General features: G+C 35.5%; 1 protein-coding gene across 1 annotated transcript in view; it reads right to left on the reverse strand.

Annotated features, from left to right (window-relative positions):
• The window catches only part of adgb (androglobin), a 41,301-nt gene extending 20,937 nt beyond the window's left edge, over positions 1-20,364 (reverse strand). The window contains exons 1-12 of the mRNA XM_039692742.2: positions 19,468-20,364; positions 17,246-17,381; positions 16,887-16,976; positions 14,757-14,828; positions 14,463-14,660; positions 13,398-13,537; positions 12,083-12,172; positions 9,277-9,428; positions 4,723-4,808; positions 3,875-4,049; positions 3,687-3,774; positions 1,998-2,127 (exon numbers count right to left, since the gene is read on the reverse strand). Of these exons, the coding sequence (XP_039548676.2) occupies positions 1,998-2,127; positions 3,687-3,774; positions 3,875-4,049; positions 4,723-4,808; positions 9,277-9,428; positions 12,083-12,172; positions 13,398-13,537; positions 14,463-14,660; positions 14,757-14,828; positions 16,887-16,976; positions 17,246-17,381; positions 19,468-19,547 (1,437 nt within the window). The 5' untranslated portion in view covers positions 19,548-20,364. The remainder of the gene's footprint in view (positions 1-1,997; positions 2,128-3,686; positions 3,775-3,874; positions 4,050-4,722; positions 4,809-9,276; positions 9,429-12,082; positions 12,173-13,397; positions 13,538-14,462; positions 14,661-14,756; positions 14,829-16,886; positions 16,977-17,245; positions 17,382-19,467) is intronic.
• Between the last annotated feature and the right edge of the window lie 75 nt (positions 20,365-20,439).

The raw sequence follows: 20,439 nt of genomic DNA on the forward strand, positions 1-20,439 counted from the left end.
AAAAAATAAAATAATGAGCAAGTACATGAAACCAAATACAACCAAAACTAGACTCTTTCTGGTCTAGTGTACTGTGGGCAAGTACTTGTGAGTTAATCAGATCCTGGTCAAAGTAGCTTAAAGCTACTATTGGCCCATTAATCTATTTGCCCATAAATATCCAAACCAAGTTGTAATTGTTTACAGAGTTTTATCTCATCTGATTATGAATACCAATCATTGTGACTAAGGTCAATGTTGCTTTTGTCACATTATTTTAAAACAATTTTCAACCAGTCAAAACAACAGCGGCATATAAGCTGCTTACCTGCTCATAAAAGATATTATTCAGATATCCGACTTTCGTTATTGGGGGAGTTCTGATGTTACTAGTGTCATTGGCACTGATAAGGCAATCCCCTGTAACCATGGGCAACATCAGATTCATTTGCACAAAATAGCAGAGCTGAAGCAAAAAACAATGTTCCACCACAAGTATAGTTGTTTTGCAACAGCCTCTAGAAGGCTAAAAGTTTCATAGTTTACATTTTTGGGTGAACTATCCATTTCAAGCTATACTATATCATCATTTACTTACTCTCATGTTTTCCTTCTTCTGTGGAACATAGAAGAAGATATTTTGAGAAATGAGAAGTGTTTTTTTTTTGTGATTAATGTGATTTTGTCATTTTTATAAGCTCTTGTTTTTTATATTTCTATATAGCTTTAATTTATCTTTATTTCAGTTTTAGCAATTTTATTTCTTCAACTAACATTTCAACATTTCAAATTTTCATTTAGGTTTTTTATTTCATTTAGGTTTTTTATTATATAAATTAAATAAAAAATATTTTAATAGCTTTAGCTTTATTTCTAGTTAACAATAACAATTCACTGTAAAAATAATTTTCAATGAAAAACCATTTAGTTTTGTGTGAGAAAAACACAAAAAATCTATTCAAATTCGAATAAGTGAGCGAGAGTGATTAAGACCTTTCTTTCTGTGACTTTCACTGTGTTTTTATTGTGATTTTACAGCTTGACAGCTTGGCCCAGTTTTCATTCACTTTCATTATATGGAAATGAGTGGACATGTGGATTTGGAAAAACTGTAAATAATGTAAGTAAAAAAATGACATTGATGATTGTATTTTTTTGGTGAACTATTCCTGTAAGGGTACGGCAATGCTATTAGATCCCACAGGCACACACACTTAGACAATTATCTTACAAACTACATGGAAGCTATCGGTCTCAGTCCGATCTGAGCTGACCCCCCCTGTGAGACATCCACTCTGATGACTGACAGGCTAATTGTGCTGCTTTTTATACATTCCGAGGACACGACCTGTCCTTTTATGTAAAGAGGCACGTGTCGTGTGTTTTACCATTCTCTCTCTTTCTCCATCTCTCTAATACTGGAACTGCCAGTGGCTATCTCTTGATTAGAGAGACAGGCAGAGTGACATTGGAGCTGGAAAGAGAGAAGCGTTAGAGGATGTCATAGCCTGTCTCGGCCTCCCGGCCACCAGTCGCACTGCAGTCAGAGAGCAGAACATTTTGATGCACACTGCTTGTACAGATGACATAAACTGAAATACACCGCCAGAATGCTGGGCATCAACAATGCAACCCCTGGAGTACAGTCAAACCCTCGACTGAATCTGTTCCCAGAGACCAGTCACCATTCATACGACAAACACTACTGTTTAAAAGTTTGGGGTCAGTAAGATTTGAAAGAAATGTATTGTTTGAATCAGCAAGGATGTATTGATAGCTGAATGATTTCTGAAGGATCATGTGACACTAAAGACTGGAGTAATGGCTGCTAAATGTTTTTGTCGTTTTATACTGCTTTTCTTGTGTTTTTATCAAATGAATTGACCTTGGTGAGCATAATACACTTCTTTTAAAAAACATTTAAAAAATCTTACTGACCTCAAATTTTTAAATGGTAGTGGACACCACCACCTAATATTTGCAATTTAAGACAACATATGCATTTCCCTTAGGCATACCTGAATGGTTTCAGTGATGTCCATGTTCTGGGTGATGTCATTCCGAGTGTAGCCATCTTCACTATCATCCATTTCAGAAAAGGAGGAGAGATTAGAGTTATACCCACGCCTTTTTACACCTCCTTGCTCCCTAAAAACAGACAAATAAAATAATTTAATAACAAACATAACTATTTTGTGCTTAAACGAGAAAAATGTAAAACAAAACCACCAATGTCTGAGGTTAAACACACATTTATTGTGCTCTAAAGCGATTCAGATTAATTAAGTATGACTGAATATTGTCTTGTGCTCGAGAGCAGCACAATGAGAACCACAGTCTCTGTCCCTGTCTGACTCTCCCACACAGCCAATTACTGCTTTTAGCACTTAGTGTACTAATGTACTCACACGTCCAACTGCAAAAAAAAATAAAAAATACCTGGAGTTTTAAAAAAAGCTCATATTCAGATACTAAATACTGTAATTCATGCCTGGTGGAATTCAGCTATGTCATTGGTTCAGTTATGACATGTTATATCTGAGAAATTGTGCATTATCAATCGATTGATATGAAAAAGCAAAGTACTTATTACCACTGGGCTTATAGAGAAATGTACACATTCAGCACATATATAAACACACCTGTGTAAACATACAGTGTTAAGTAGTAGCCTCACAACAAATGTCCGGCATTTTCTGTCGGCTATCATTAGCTCTGTTTAGAATCTGGACAAGATACAGTTTATATCAGTTTTCACTCTGTAAAACAGTAATGGGACAGTAACAAAAAGAGCATTTAATAAGACATTTGGCAGACATGTATTTATTGTCAGAAATTAGTGGTTTTGTTTTATGTTTTTTGTTGGACAAATAAAAAAAATGCTTAGGGGACATTAAAGGGAAAGTTCACCAAAAAAACAACAACAACAACAACAACAAAAAAAACATTCTGGGATTATCCCATGTCATTCCAAAAACCTGATCGGCTTTCTTTTCAACCATAGACCACAGATGAAAAGTTTGAAAGAAAGAAAAAAAAAGTAACCAAAAAAAGATTTGGTTACCATTGACTTCTACTGTAACAAAAAAAAAATGACATTTTTCTTTTATGTTTTCACAGAAAGAAAAATATAGGTCATACAGGCTTGGAACAACATACCGGAAAGTAAATTATGAAATTTATATCAATTTATAGGTGAAAGATTCCTGTAAGCTTCAACACACACACACACACACACACACACACATCTGGTTTACTATCTTTGTGGGGACTCTTTAAAAAAAAACTCATTCTGTATGATTTATAAGCTTGTTTCCTCATGGGGACCTCGAGTTGGGTCCCCATGAGTCCATATGCATTCAGGTTGAAATCCCCACTGGGATAGAAAAACATGCATACACACACACACACACACACACACCAACACTGTTTCTAGTTGTTGTCCCCTGATGATGCCTACATTTAATTTTAGACTCTACAGTATATCTGTAAATGCAACCTATAATTTGCCAGCAATAAAGAAGGTCTTTATTAAGTTAAACACCTGGACATGCAGCTTGTAAATGATTCAGTTCTGCAAGTAACATTAGTGACTTTCTCTAGTTTTCAGGTTAGCGTGGGTATTTCTTTTCTTTGATGCAATTGATAGCTTAGTTTGCAGCACACACACACACACACACACGCGCGCGCGCAAACACACCACTTACATGTCATGTGCAGCCATAGTCATAAGTTTGAAGTTGATGAAGGGGCTAGAAACCTCAATGAACTGCTCTGGCTTCTGAACAAGGGGTTCTAAAGGGCATAAACATCAGTTTGATCCAACTCAAGCAATTATCATAATAATTACATAAGAAATTAAAACACATATACAGATAAAACACACACATCTTACCCTTGGGTTCATCTGTGATTTTAGTCTGCTTGCGGGGGCGGATGAGTTTCCATTGAGGAACTGGGGGTGCCTTAGGAGGGGCCACTAGGGGGCAGTCTCGAGTGCAGGTGAGCAGCACAGGGTGACTGAAGAGCTGAGAGAGCCCATACTGCCTCAGACTCTCAGATGAATCAGCCTGGAGAACACACCCACCACCACAATCTGAGATTTTAGAAGAGAAACTTAATAGCAGATTAGACAGCCAACGCTAATCCAAACAGAGCCAAAAATTGCTTGAGTCTAAGATAGAGGGAGGGAGAGTACCATTCGGGGCAGGTTTTAAATTTATGGGAGTTAGGTAACTGTGCGCAGTAATCAAACAAGCGAAGATATTGGTCTAAACCTAATATTTTTAAAAAGGAATCTGTTGTGCTCATCAAGGCTTCATTTATTTGATACAAATACAGTGAAAACAGTAATATTATGAAATATTATTACAATTTAAATAACTGTTTTCTATTTCAATTTTTTTAACGAATCTTCTATGATGGTAAAGCTGAATGAATGATCTTTTAGAATTCCTTCTAATATGCTGATTTAGTGCATTGAAAACAGTTGTGCTGCTTCATATTGTTGTGAAAACCTTTTTTTTCAGGACTCTCAGATAAATAGAAAACTACAAAATAACAGCATTTATTTGAAGAAATCTTTTGTAACATTATTAATGTCTACACTGACACATTTGATCAATTTAATGCAGCCTTGCCAATAGAAGTATTCATTTCTAATAAAAAAATAAAAATAAAAACGTACTGAACCCAAACTTTTTAACTGTAGCGTGTATAGTACAGATTGAAAAACGTGCTTACCATCCTTTTAAGCACTGAGGTCCTTTTCTCTAGCAGGTGCAAGGGCTGGTAACTGGCACACACTACCATCTGAGGAAGACCAGTGGCTAATTTAGAAAGAAAAAAGAGAGAAAAAGCATGTGTGAAGAAGACTAAATGAATTATACATGAAAGGTGTCATTTTTAGGCCCTCAAAATCTAAGCTGAACTTTTTTTTTCCTGTTGTCAGACTTCCGTCTCTTTAATGCTTAAAGCATAATCCAAATGACTGGAGCGCAATCTTGAATAAGAGGAAGAAAGAATGAGTGGATAGATCAAGGCGTGAGTTTCAAAGACAAAGGCATGAACAGCGAAGAAGGCACTATAATCTCTCAAGCCCTATTTTCCTAATTCACATAGCATTCAAACTTCCAGTGTAGAGGACGGTATAACAGCGATATAACAGAGACACTATATATAGTGGGATCTATATACAGTTAATTTGATTTAAAGGGATAGTTCACTTTGAAATTCATTTTGATATGTTTTAGCTTACCTCAAGGGCATCCAAGATGTAGGTGTCTTTGTTTCCACAGTATTCTCAATTTTGACACTTTTCAGTCAAACCGTTGTTGTCTATCAGTCATATAATGCAGGTATGGGGGTCCACCTCAAAGAGCATGCACAGAGAAGTCAAAATTAAACATGATTTAATGACTTGTAATTGTAAGTACACATTGATGGCCAAAGACACGAAACGAGTGTGAGAAAACAAACAGTATTTATATTGTTTTTACCTCATGTAACCACAGCCATGTCCAACTGAGCTGAATCAGATGTCCAACTGAACCGAACTGAATCAAGTCCAACGTTCCGCCGGAAGTGATCTCTAGCGCATGTACGTCAGTCATTGTTTACACAGAGATTTCGGAAGTTTTACCTTTCACTAAACATATTTAGATATATCGAAATCGTCTTCCATTTCGATTTCCCGTATATCTAAATATGTTTAGATCTTCAAAGTGAAAGATAAAACTTCTGAAATCTCTGTGTAAACAATGAGTGATGTGCACGCATAAGCGATCACTTCCAGTGGAACGTTGGACATGGTTCAGTTGGACATTGGACAACTGATTCAGATCAGTTGAACATGGCTGTGGTTACACGAGGTAAAAACGATATAAATACTGTTCGTTTTCTCACACAAACCGCTCGGCCATCAATGTGTACTTACATTTACAAGTCATTAAATCATGTTTAATTTTGACTTCTCTGTGCATGCTCTTTGGCATGGACCCCCATACCTGCATTATATGACTGACAGACAACACCGGTTTGACCGAAAAATGTCAAAATTGAAAATACTGTGGAAACAAAGACACCTACATCTTGGATGCCCTTGAGGTAAGCTAAAACATATCAAAAATTAATTTCAAAGTGAACTATCCCTTTAAACTGTATTTAGGCTTGTTCCAAATGTGATATCAGGGCTAAAAACGTCAGAGAAAATAGAAAATAAAACACAATATTAGCAAACCGTGGAAAATAAAATGATAAGTTGACAATCCAAATTTTCTAGAGGTTAAGCCCCACCTTTTACAATTTGTTAAAAAGGGACTTTAAGAGGACCAGGACCTATTTTGTGTCCTATTCATGGAAAGTGCCATAAATAGAATGAACAGCGATCATGTGTGAGTACGTTTCAATAAGAGATTCCCCTTTAGGCATCGAAGATCTAGGCCACGGTGCCAAAGTGATATATGTCAAAGCATGTTATAATTTCCAGCCCATTAATTAGTATCAAACACCCAGAGGGAGTGATAGGATAACAGAGGGGATGGATTCATTATATGGATTAAAGGACCCTATAGATAAGAGGACAGAGCAAACGAAGAATGTTTGTGAAGGATAACAAGAGAGAGAGTGACTTTCAGCAGCAAATATTGCATTATCCCAGAGTAATCTGAACCACTCACTTGCAGAAGCCAATTATCCAAAACAGTCTATCTGAACAGCAAACCATTAGCCTCAATAGACTCATCAAATTGTTAGTCTCCAAAGACCTGTCAGAAAACCATGTTTACATGCACACTGACAATTACACCTTATCACAACAGCACTGAGCTTTTCAAAGCAGGTCGGTGTAAAATTGAAGCATATTGTGTATGTCTGAGCGTGTGCATGTCTGATTCGATGCTCTCCTTGCATATTTCAGCCATAAACTGTACAGTAACAGAATTGACAGTGCTCGCCCGAGGCAGATAATTCAATTCAGATCACACTACCTGAGAGAAAAACACTAGCGCTCTGTTCAGAGTCCGACACAAACACACATACAGTTTAACACTGCAGCACACCCTTCTTCGGTGAAAACACAAGCACAGTTATGCACACAAAAACACGTGCACAGTCAGAAAAGGGGTTGTTTTATTTATTCATGCCCATGATACACATCTGGCAGTGAAGAACTGACTCCATAATACATGAACCCGCAGAAGAAGTGATGCATGGAGAGAGAAGAGTGGTGCTGCTACCTGAAGATGAGTGGTCAGAGGGGGCATATTGATCCTTATGGGTAATTTTACCCATAATGCCTCACTAAATAGATCACCATCCCTATATGGATAGCTAAATGCCACATTGGCTACAATTTATTACTGTTTTCAGATCGCATATCGAGAGTTTGATGTATGAAAATCAAATATTAAACTACATTAAATAATGTATGGTTATAGGAGAGAAGGGAAAAGAACCATATATGAAACTTTGTACATAATATATACAAGTACAAGACACCAAAAATACTGACTTGGATTTGGATGGATAGCTGCACTGGGCTGAATGTTCTCGTCTTTGTTTTCCTATTAGCAGACTCTTACATTACAAAAAAAAAAACAGAACATTTTATGTCCATTTTATGTCCATTATCTTTAAAGACTTTATGAATATGACAATTTCAGTTTTCTTTTTTTGTACTGATATTGAATATTAAAATGGTTTTATATTATTAATTTTATTATCATTTCATATTTATTTCAAGTGGCTGTCTATGGGAAAAAGGCATCAAAACCGCTTTTTAAATCTTGGCTGTCTGAACTCAATTCAACCTCTCTGGTAACATTGCTGCCTTCGAGGCCACCTCGGATCTCTTTCTTAATCATCAATCCAATGTCAAGGATAACAGTTTAAATGTTTGATCCTTTTATTGTTTGCATGATCACCACATTGCCCGTGCCCACTGGCCTTGAAATAAATGTATAACATTATAAAATATATGTATAAAACTGATGCAATTCAACATTTGTAAAATCACCCCTTTGTTTTCTCCTTGTCATTATTGTACTGTTCTATGTTGGATTAAATTCAAAATAAAAACATAATTTTCACACACACACATAATTTTCACAAAGAAAAAAAAATCAAAATACAGGACTATAGAAGGGTCCCCACACTATTTCCATGACTATGGGCATGATCAGTCAGATCAGATAAGTATCAAATTACATTCATAATCGGCCTTACAGTTGTCCCTGGCTTACTTTATAGTCATAAGACATAATTTGAGCATAACCAGAAATGTATATTGACTATAGCATTATCCATGACTTTTTAGAATATTATTCTATTTAATATTTCCATTTCCATTCCATGTTTTTTAAGAAATTACAAATTTCCATTAGAGACATTACACATTTCTATGACTTGTCCAAGACCCTGATAGAGTACTTTCTAGCCAAATAAACATTTGGAGCATCACCAGAAAAAAAAATTCAGGCTCTGAAATCATGCATGTAAAATACCCTAATATTAAAACATCAATATTTGATAATTTTCCAAGAAGAGACTATAACCTTTAAATTTGTATCTCTGCTAACCCTGGGGTCTTCAACCCTGCTCCTGAGACCTACTGTCAAACTTCAGGTATGCTAAAGCAGGTTAGAAATAAACTTTGCAGGACAGGTCTCAAGGAGTAGGGTTGAAGACCTAAAGGGTTCATTTTGTCAACTTTTAGGAGTGCACTAGCATGGATATGACCTCAATCAAAAATGTTCATGAGGCCTTCCATTCACAACAGTTCTATAGTGATAACAACCTGGCTTCAGATTGATCAAGTGAGGCCCTGTGAATTTCAAGCGCTAAATAGCTATCAATATCCCTACTCTCACTAAATACTGCCATTCTACCAATAAGCCTAGGAACAAAGGGTTACCACTATGGCACTAAACTTCTACAGTGCAACATCTTGTGCATTTCCAATAATCATGGAAAAAATGTATTGATTCATTAATCCAATAATTTATGTTTTCATTAGCCTCTTTATCAACTTACAAAGAGTGTTAGCACAAGGTATCATAGACTGAAAAGTCTCAAATACTTGTTAAACACTTGATATTCTACACCGTTAAACTTAAACGACTTCGAATTCTAAAGCCCCATTTTAAAGTTCCATTAAAAAACTCTTAAAGAAAGAGCCATTTGCACAGCAGGCATCTTGCCATATCGATTCTCTCATTTACTCTCTCTGCCGGTGTCTTTTAATCAGACATGTCACATACTGTTAAGGGATAAATTACTGATCTGTGTGCAGGTCGGTACCTCTGCTCTGAAGTACTGTGGGAGATTCGCTCTTGATCTCGTTCACATTAGAATCTGTTGTCGTGGTCTTCTCCTCTGAGCTCTCTTCCTCCAACTGGAATTGAGGAATATTGTCCCTCAGAAATTCCCAAATTTTCCCTGTATACCAGGATCTAGGGACAACATTAACACAGTGAAGAATCTCAATTTATTAAGTCTGGGAATAACAAAAGGCTTGCAGCAAATTAATGGGCAGTCACAAGGTCAATGGATGGAACTTATAAAGCTTAACAAACAAAGCCTCTGCACTTTCGACCAATCAATAAACAGCAATTAGAGAAAGGCGAGAAATGTTTAATTAACTGGTACGGGGATCACAAGAGCTTGAATAAAGGTCTAAACCGATAAAACAAATGCAAACAACACACACTCTCATGCTTGTATTCAACTTAAGTATTTAACCTTCAACAAACACTACCATTTAAAAGTCTGGGGTCTGTAAGACTTTTTATGCTTTTGAAAGAATTCTATCATGCTCACCAAGGCTGTAGTTATTTAATCAAAACTACAGTAAGAAACAGTAATAATGTGAAATATTATATTTATTATAATTTAAAATAACTGTTTTATATTTTAATATATTTAAAAAAATTATATATATATATATATATATATATATATATATATATATATATACACACACTGTAATTAACAGACAGTTCAAAAGAGCAGCATTTATTTGAAACTATTTGTAACATTATAAATGTCTTTACTGTCACTTTTGGTCAATTGAACCCAAACTTTTAAATGGTCATGTATATCCCTGGTAGTCTTTGAAAAGTTTCTTTTCACTCATCTGCTTGTCTATGTTTTTTAATTTCATGCTCAAAAGTTGTCACATTGTTTTGCCATCACAAGCTACACTGTAAAGCAACTTAAAACAATAAGGCATTCACCTATCACATTCAACTTCTTTAAGTTAACAACTAATTTGCACACTTTAAAGTAAACTTAAATACTTTTCTTCATGATCTAATGAGTAACAAGTAGTCTTTTGAACTATAAAATTCTTGTCAAGGTAACCATAGAATGTTTTGCATTTAGCAATGCAAGCAGCTACAATCCATGTTTTTCATCCCCATTTTTGATTTTAAAAAACAAACTACATGACATGAACATTATTTGATTATTAAAACAAGAGGCACACTTTGTACCCTGTTACGCAAAAATACAGCAATTAAAAGTAGCAGTGAGAAGCAGCTCAACACACACATCTCAAACATAGTGATGATCAACCAATATAAATTCAGTAAAAATATGAACTCAACCATTTGACAGCTATATACAGTAGCAGCATATTAAGCGAGAAAATGCAAGGCAATAATTAAATGAATAAATGTTTTTTTATATATATATATATATATATATATATATATAGTTACCACATACCACATTTTTCAAGCTGCAGTGCATGCTGAGAAATGGCACAAGATTGTTCAACATAAAATCGTTTGATAAACCCCATTTGGAAAGTTGGGACAAGATTTCAACAAGTTTTGGACAAATACTTGAGAATATAAGTAAGGTCAACAAAACTTTTGTTCGAAACATGTTTTGAGTATTCTTATTTAGTTCACTCAAAATAAAAATATTACATAATAATAGATAAACAACTGAATTACTAAATAATCTCTGTTTTACTTTTTCTTTTTTTTCTTTTTTTGAAGAACATGGTTTTCTTGGACTCTCCGATGTTCAGGCAAATATGTGAGCTGTTGGAGTGAGATACGACTCCAAGAAGCTGCAGGGCAGCAACATGAAGTAAATGAGACCCTACTTTGATAGACACACAAGCCAAGCCTCGAAAAAAAAAAGATAGCACGTAGAAGATATGACAGCAAGATGTGTGCTCTCATCTCACCGCAATTTCTTTCTCCAAAATACGAGCGTACGCTCTCCAAAAATGTGTGTACTGGTCTCTTGAGGAGACTCTGAAACACCGAAACTCATCAGAGCGTAAATTACAAGACGCCATGCCATGTTTCCCAAAACAGAGCAGATGTGAGAGTTATGCTGAGGAAGTGACAACAAACTACAGAGACAGAGTCAAACACTAGAGAAGAGAAAGTTACACGCTACAACATTCCTGAAGTAACTCGATAAAGCTGGAAAAGCGGTGAAGGCCAGCTATTTGTTTACAGAACAACAGCGTAGTGTCTGCAACCCATTTCCTCCTAATAAGGGTGGCATCTGTGCACACTGTGAGGAGAAAAAGGACATTCTGTGGATCGCAAAGCTTAATGAAGCTTGTTAGCACATACCACAGACAAAGACAAACCTATAAGCAGAGAGAACAAACTAATAAATATACAACTTATCTAAAAGCTTTCAAAAGAGTGAAAACTTGTGAGACATTGCTTATTTTAGTGCATTTTAATAAAGTGAAGAAAAGAACGCTGACTATTGAAAATCCAATCCAATTTACTATAGAAGGTCTTTATTATGTTTCGTGATGTCGAAACATATGATGTTAAGTCGTGATGTAACAGAAGCAGCGACAGATCTTTTCTTCCATATGAGTGAAAGTACATTACTGAGAAAGGCAAAAAAAAAAATGTAGGGTGGAGACTTGGTTCTGTCCAGTACAAACATATACAGTACATGGATTAATCATTTCCAATAATTATTTAATGATAATCTGAATAACTTGCACATTAGCCAATAAAATTTAATTTATTCTGAATTTTGACTAATACCTCACAACATTGTATGTAAAATAAAAGTATGTACATTTTTTTTAAGAGGAAGTGTTTAAAGAGAGTCTCACTTTAAAGGAATGATCTCCGGTATCCATCCAGTGAGACAATGCATGACTGTAAAATCTCCAAACTCTCTCCCAGAGCCCGAGACTGGAATACTGGAAAGAGAAAAACCATATATCACTATTACACATTAACTGTGTACTTGTTAGCCAAACAGCCATACAATTAGGTGTGTGTACATCCTAAAATACCAGAATACCTTTCAATAAAGACTGCATGAATATGCACTCCAGTTCCATTGAGTCATTTCAGACATTGATCTGTGCATGTCTATGAGTGTAAGTGTGACCTCTTGCTCTCTTTCTCTGAAGAAACCAGATGGCTGATGCTCTAATTGTGCCTCCTGGGATGCTGCATTCAACCAGTCCGGCAACTATTAATTATCTGCACGATTTCACTGTTCATCTTCACGCAAAGAACCATTCCATCATTATCACTGCCACACAAGAGTGCAAGCACTCTTCAAACAGGATGTACAGTGGCTTCAGGTGAGTCACGACTGTGATCACATTAGAGCCAAACCAGTAATGAATTTTACAGCATGTATATGTTTTAATTGGGAATTGCCCTCTGGAAGCACACCATTGTGCTTTTTGTTTCCTGAACATTTTATTTCGAACCATAAATAATTAACTGGCTCAGAGATGGTTCATTTCCTAAGCTATATAAAACTTTAACACCATGAAAAAAATGAGTCCACTCTTCCATTCTTCTGGGATGAACAAAACTTATGCTAAATAAATTCTGGGAATATTGTACTTGTTCCTTTGCATGCAATCAATGGAGACTGCCATTTCAAAAAAGGATGCTAAAGCCAATCAAAATATCTTAAAGTGGCCCATTTTAACCAAGCTTTCTGTGATGAGCAGACTGAAATTGATGTTGTTACTCACTAATAAACCTCCACTGCGGTAAGCTACTGTATTCTAGTGTTAAGTCGAAAACTTTGTGAACTTCGAGATTTGTGAATGAATCATTTGGACTGGTTTTGTGAAGTTTAAACACCTATGTCAATGTCATTGTCAATGTCAATTGTATTTATATAGCACCATTAATCCCAACAGAGGTTGTCCAATGTGTTGCACATACTGAAGTAGACATAATAAGACAATACAATACAATTAAAACCATATAATATTTTTTTAATTAAAAAAAAAAACTTACAATACATTTCCTCATTGAATATACGCCAATTCACAAAGATGTGTTTTTAGCTTAGATTTAAAAACAGACAAAGATGATGCAGAGCGAATACACAAAGGTAGAGCATTCCACAGTTTGTACACTTATTGTACTCTTATACTTAAAACTTATACTCACTCAGTACTGGCCACCTTTAGTATACCCTTAGCCAACAGCATGGGCCAAAGCTCTGATTGGTTTGTAGTAGCAGGAAGTAACAGGTTATCATCTTTGTCAAATGGTAACATGTCATCAACAGTTATCTTCCTCCAACTTCCCTAAAAAGCAGAAGACAATTATAGAAAAAAAATACATCCATTTTAATTAATGAGACAGTAAAATATCTCAGATAAACTCTCAACTCTCTTGTGAGACTCAACATTCGTTAAATAACATTTATTCACTCATGGATGTGCTGTATATAAGTAAACACAACAAAGTAATAAACACATTAAATTTTTAATGATCTCACCATCAAACTCATCTTAATACACACAAAACCAAAAGGTGCATCAATCAGAACTCAAATAAGCCTTTAAAGTCCATGGTTCATTAGTGTGCATTTTTTACACAGTAAAATGAGCAGTGAAAATGCTGTGATAAACATCATTAACTGTAATGGAGTTAAAGAGCGTGATCTAAGAATATCAGTCAGCAACAAAATAACTATTGCCCAACACATAGGCCTTATCTGAAATGCTCTTGTACTTGAGAGAGCATTACTTTACTATGTGCAGGTCAGTCTGGATTTTTTTTTTGTTTGTTTGTTTTCTATTTTTGTCATTAATAAACCCTTTTTGAGTTATTTGCTGTCTGCAATTGGGTTCATCCTTCATCCACATGACATGTTCAGTTTTTATTAAAAAAAATCTAATTCAGAGCTATTTAAACAACCATCTAAAATTCAATTTTGTTAGATTACAATTCAAATTATGTTATGTCATATTATTAGCTCCATAGTTTATGAAATTTTTCTTGAACTATTTCTTTAGTTCTTTAGAACTATTTCTTTAGTTATTCCAGGGGGTTCTTTTTTAATGGAGAAAATAACTAAGTTTTCATTGAATTCTTGTAACCAAAATGTTCTAGTTATTCAACTGTAAAAGAACGCAAAGCTGAAAAGAAATGCAGTGAACGTTATTGTTCTCAACAGTTTTTCAAAAAAAATATTTATTATGGCGTCTATACTCAACCTGAACTTACCATCCAGTAGAGTTTAATGACATACTTCCCATAGGTATTATAGAGGGGCATGTGATCCTTCTCTGCTTTACAAAGGGAGTAGATGTGTTCCCAGGGTCTCCAAAGGTTGGGAACTGTTTCCATAGAGACGGCCTTCTCCTCTCCTGTGTTGCAGACTTTCCATAGAATGTAGAACTCACTAATGATCCATCGAATAAGCTGTGAAATTAGCATACAGGGCGAGGAGTCACCCAAACTAATCATTTTTTGTTTTAATCAGTAATGCAAGCCATCAGAAGTGATTTAATGACTCACCTCACTTGAGAGTAAATGCTCATTTGCTGAGGTGAGGTCAAAGGCAGATTTATTTTCCACCACAACAGGAGTCTGTTTTAAAGGACAAAATACATAAAATGTCAGTTCCTGAAGATCTACCTTGATGAGTTTAGTTTTCTACTCTAAGTTTTACCTGTGAAAACAAACCAGGAAAGGGACATGAGGATTTGAGGAGAATAACAAGAAATTCTTTGTGCATTCCAGTGAATTATTAATGGAATATCGACAATTAAATTCGGGAGAACAGACCACAAATGTGCCGTACTTGTACTTTTTCATACTTTTACAGCGGATTGCAAAAGAAAAGAAAGCAGCGACTGAAAAGAGCTCTTGCCATAGATATTCTTGTTATAAAACATATCATGTAAAAATACCAAGTATAACGTTATTCTCATAATGTCTGAAAATAAATCATGAAGGAAAATTGACAGCTCATCCAGTCAAGCTTTATTTGTAGGACAACCTTATGATTTGAAATGATTCGTTTTAGCCTTTTTGAATAGAAGTTCCCCAAACAGGAAGTGCCACCCATAATCCAAATAATTAAACTCCCCGTAATCACCCAATAAATTAAGAGGCATTGTTAACTCTTACATTCTAATTACATGTACAATCAAGGCATCAGATGAAAGCTTATCTTATCTCACTCTTTTGAAGGGTGTGCTCAGTTTGATTCTAGCATAAAGTATCAGGGAGATATGGCTCAGGATTCATGAATATAATTAAACCTTTCTAGTATGTTTGGGTGATTCTGGGGAGTTAAAGCAGAATTTGAGGTAGCGTTGTTTTGACCCTAATTGCAAGTTTCCAGCAGCTTGTTGACTGGATTGTCCAACCAGGTTGTGATCCTCAGACATCATAGATTTCCATTTTATATGTGTGCAAGTTATCTCTAAACTCTAAAGAACATTGTTCACATATGTAGAACATATGTACCAGTCGCACTGAGACATTTCAAATGACACCAAACATGTATAATACTGTATGATAATTATTCACATTAAACCATATAGACTTTTGGGTGAATATCAGGTGGTCTCAGAGTGCGAGAGAGAGACAACATGGGGGAGGTGCTTGACTCAAAGTTGCTAGCTTTTCAAGAGAGTGGCCAATGTTAATTTCGAGAAAGGTCCTTTGTCTTCTCGGGGAGTGGTCGTTCCTCAACCAGGCTGCCCGGCATTTTAATTTCTCAATTCTTGCATGACTTCTTTCAAAAAATATATAAAAAAGAAACCTCAAACTCAGTGTGATTATTTGAGATTGCCCCATAAAACAGCTAAATCTAACTGAACAATGATTATTGAAAGTAATTATAGTTTTGCTCACATGGTCATAAAATATTAAAATTTGTGTCACTTGAGAAATTTCTCCCATTTTCCAAATGTTTTCTCCCCACTATTGTCACAGATCATCTCTGAGGGACATGAATATTTGCTCCCATGAATATTTGATAATCTTCTGTAAGTGGACTTTTAATTACATGTAAATCAAAAGCTCTTAGTATCACTCACATACTAGGAGAGAAGAATCGCAGCTATCATCTTTTTATCCCAATTGTTGCCATGGAAATGACAACAGAGCTGACCTTCATTCGTTCTCTAAATTAAACATCTTAAATACAGCTAGTCAGATGGCAAAAAAATAATTGGTTTTAGAGCTCTAGTGCCTAGTCTTGATTGCCTAGTGAATTCTCTGCTTGTTGTGACTTTTTAGCATCCCATGACTTGCCTAGACTCATCAAAATGGAGAAATAATTATGAAATGTTCTGCTAGGCATGAGCTAATTTAAATCACAACCCAAACATGACATGAATGCAGCATAAACTGCTTTCATCGATTAAGCTCGGCATAAAGGATAAGACTGGATTTTCCCAAAAACATGCAATTAAAAGAGCAGGGTGAACACTACGGCTTAGTTGGTCATTAATATATTAAGATTAAATATTACTTTACATTGTACACAAATAATAATAAAGTACAATTGAAAGAAGCTGACAAATATGTCTTTATGTCAAAACTAAAAAAAAAGGACAAACTCTATTTAACTTTACTTTTTGTTGGACCTGCTAGTGATGATAATCACTTCTGTGGTAAATGAAAAACTCTTACCTTATTAAGTATGTACTCTGAAGGACGTTTCCAAGTGTGTACTCTCAGGGAGGCTGGAAGTTCAACCTTCCCTTCTGGATCATCAAAGAGCTGTTAACAATGTTGTTACATAAAAGGCTCAGCATGGGTTTAGGTTCACAATCAAATGGAAAAACAAATACAAAAAGTTAATAAAAAAAAAAAACACTGATCAAATTGCAGAGTGCATGGTGCCAGCCACTCTGACTCATCAATTGCAAAGCTACATCTCTCAAGCCAAGCAGTATGCTGAAACAGATTTCTACTCTTACCAATGGACCAACATTGACACATTATGAAAAACATTCCCCCGAATTGTTGTTATGTTCATGAATACTCACCTTGTTCTCCTTAGAGGCTTTAGTTGCATCCCATTTCTCTGCATTGACCTCAGTGTCGCTCCACTCCGGCCAGAGAGAGATGAGAATCTTCTTTAGTTCTTCAGGGCTTTCTGATACACTGATCACTGAAGATGCTCTAGAGACATGGTTTTTAATGTAATCTATTAAAATGTATTACCATTTAACATAATAATTTCATTATTGGTAAGCGTTTGAATTTGCATATTGACTTTCAATTATTATTATTATTATCTATCTTTAATCTAAATTGCATATGAACATGCTATCTCTTACTTTAATTCCAAACACTGGTATTTTCTCAGGAAATGCAAATCTAATTCAAAGTAAGGGGAGACACCCCAGATGAATGGGGGGGGGGGGGGGGGTCAGCATGAAACTTCCGCAGGTGATTACAGACATTAAGAAATATTTCTCTTGTATTACAAGTTTTTAGAATACTTATGTTTGAATATGCAAATTTGGGTCATCTCATTAAATATCCACTAATTTGCATATATTTCCAGAAGAGAAATGTGAATATTGGATAAAGCCAGATTCAAAATTCATGTTTCATTTTGTTGACATATTAGACTCCATTAAAACACTGTCAACAGCCATAAAAAATACATTTTCGCCCTGAATGATATAGACCATTTCACAAGATGTAAACAAGACTGGTCCAGAAACACTTCCTGTTTCAGTTTATAACTGTTTTCTTTATTTCACATGTAAAGAAAACATTTTAAAGATGTTTGTTTAACTTTTTGATTCAGTTTTAAATGTTCTGTTGGTTGTATTTTATCCCAGCTTTTATGTAGTGTTAAAAAAATGAGACAGGAAGTGCTTCTGGGCCAGTGTTGTTTACATCTTGTGAAATGGAACAAACCTCTCAGTAAAAACCTTTGGAATATTGATAGGAATACAGTTGGGAAGTTTGGTGTATGTAAGTGCAGCTGAAGTGGATATTTCTAGCTCAGAGTAATGGAAAATAGCCCAAAAACTCAAAATTGACCAGGGAAAAAAAGTTTCCCCTTAAAGGTGCAATGTGTAAAATTTTTGAGCATGCAATATGACATCCATAATTATGTTTTCAGTGGTGTATAAAGAACTTACTTAATAAACCATAATGTTTTTATTACCTTAGAATGAGAGATTTCTACATAACTGTGGACACCCCCTTCTATGAAGGTTGACATATTGTTGACATGTTTCTACCGTAGCGAGAGCGAACAAACAACGCTACAGAGCGCGTTTCGTCACTACCTTGAAAGAAAAGCCGCAGAAAGCTAGAATAAACACCCCGAGTAATGACTTTTCCCTTGTCAGTTTTAACCAGCTCAGCCACAGTAACAGCTCATAATTAGCCATCTACACTTTTACACCCTGTTAGAAAATATATAGTTATATAACATTGTTCCATGTGGTTCTTCTCCCTCGCTGTAGTATGGGTTTGCTATGTAGGGAGAAATGTGCTGGTTATGTTTGTGAGACAATCAGCTGATTACTATTATTTTATTAAGACCCTTGATCCTCACCTGACTATGGCTTTGTAAACTTTATCCATGATGTGGTTTATAATAGACTGTGGTACAGAAACAGTTACAATGTTACACACTCTTGGCTTAATGGCTATTTTCTGCTTTCTCAGACGATGATATGTTTGTCCTGTTTTAGCCACCGTAGCTTCTTCGAAAGGGAGGGATGAGCAGTGGGCTGAGCCATTAGTGCAACTGGCAACCGAACCGCTAACTAGATGTCGCTAAAAAATACACATTGCACCTTTAATGGAATTTTATTTTATAAGAGTGAAACATTAATGGGACTAACGTTATGCCATTAACCTATGGTTGAACCATTGACCTAAACGCAAAGAAAATGTAAAGTATGACTTTTGTTAATGTAAAGAAATACAAAAACCTGAATTTAGTGTTAGGCAACCAAAAAAGCCACAAGAAAAATGCAATAAATTAACTTGCCAAACACAAATGATGTAACGTTAACGTTATGTTGTTGTCAAATTCACACCTGGCAAAACTACAATCCGTAAAAGTCAAAGACTTCCATTTTAAAACATAAACAAACTCCTGTAAGCTAGGACAAACTACAGAAAGACAAATTGGCGAAATAAAGGTTTTATTATCACCTGTGATTGAGCTATATTATTGAAATATTTCGATGCCATCAACACAAGATGTTTGTATAAATCTCAAGTCAATTCTTACTCTTTTTTGGGAGATTGTTGTCCAGGCGAGGAAGCGACGAGGCTGGTTGAGGACGCCTTTTTCTTGGGTGTCTTCGACATTGCAAGTGTATGTAGGCCTTGTTTCTAATCTAAGAGTTCGTGGTTTGAAGGAACATTTGGCTGAATAAATCACGGAAAATAATGATGAATAGGAAGCGATAGCCAGGGTGAGACTGTTTGCAGTGGGGAAAGTTTGCCATGTTGCTAGGCGACAGGATCGCTGGGGATTGTCGACAGCTCGAGCGCAGAGCTTCATAATCACCTCAATGAACTCCTCCCAAGTCCTCCTGACCTCTTTAAACAAACTCTTATGTCTATCTACTGTCGTTTAGCGATACGAAGACAGACCAGTTTCCCTCTTCTTCTTTTTCTTTTTTGTTGTTGTTTTACGGCAGTGGGCATCCATAATGTTGCTTTACTACCACTTTAGTTTCTCTTTTCTTTTGAACAGTTCTTTTCAAAGAAATAACCGCTTCAAAAAAGCTAATTCAGCTTTTACGTCGCAACGTAATTACATCATCACGCGACACCTTACGTTTTTCTTTTTAAAAATTCACCATTCATTTTGTTTCTTTTATTTAAATAAATAAATAAATTGAAAACTTCGGTTTAATTCAAATTAATTTGAGTTGAGTCATTCTAATGACGTTCGAATTAAACGCATCTCAGTTCAGAGTTGTTTAAAGTCGATGTTAAAAGATTCGACTCAAAAGAATAATTAGTTCAGGAATCGGGCTTATAGTTCTCCAAAACACATTTTGCCTATCCACAGCCTCCGAACAGCCCATACGTCTGAAATTTGTGAAATCGATGCCACTCTGAAGCAACGTGCAAACACCATAGGCTATTAAAATATAGATTCCTATTTATTATCATACAAAGCTTATCCTCAACCTTGAGATGACTTCGGTAATTTATATTTCATCATAATAATAATATTTCATCATAATAA

The sequence above is a fragment of the Pimephales promelas genome, chromosome 13 (assembly GCF_988280905.1).
Source record: "Pimephales promelas chromosome 13, fPimPro1.hap1.1, whole genome shotgun sequence".
Taxonomy (NCBI): domain Eukaryota; kingdom Metazoa; phylum Chordata; class Actinopteri; order Cypriniformes; family Leuciscidae; genus Pimephales; species Pimephales promelas.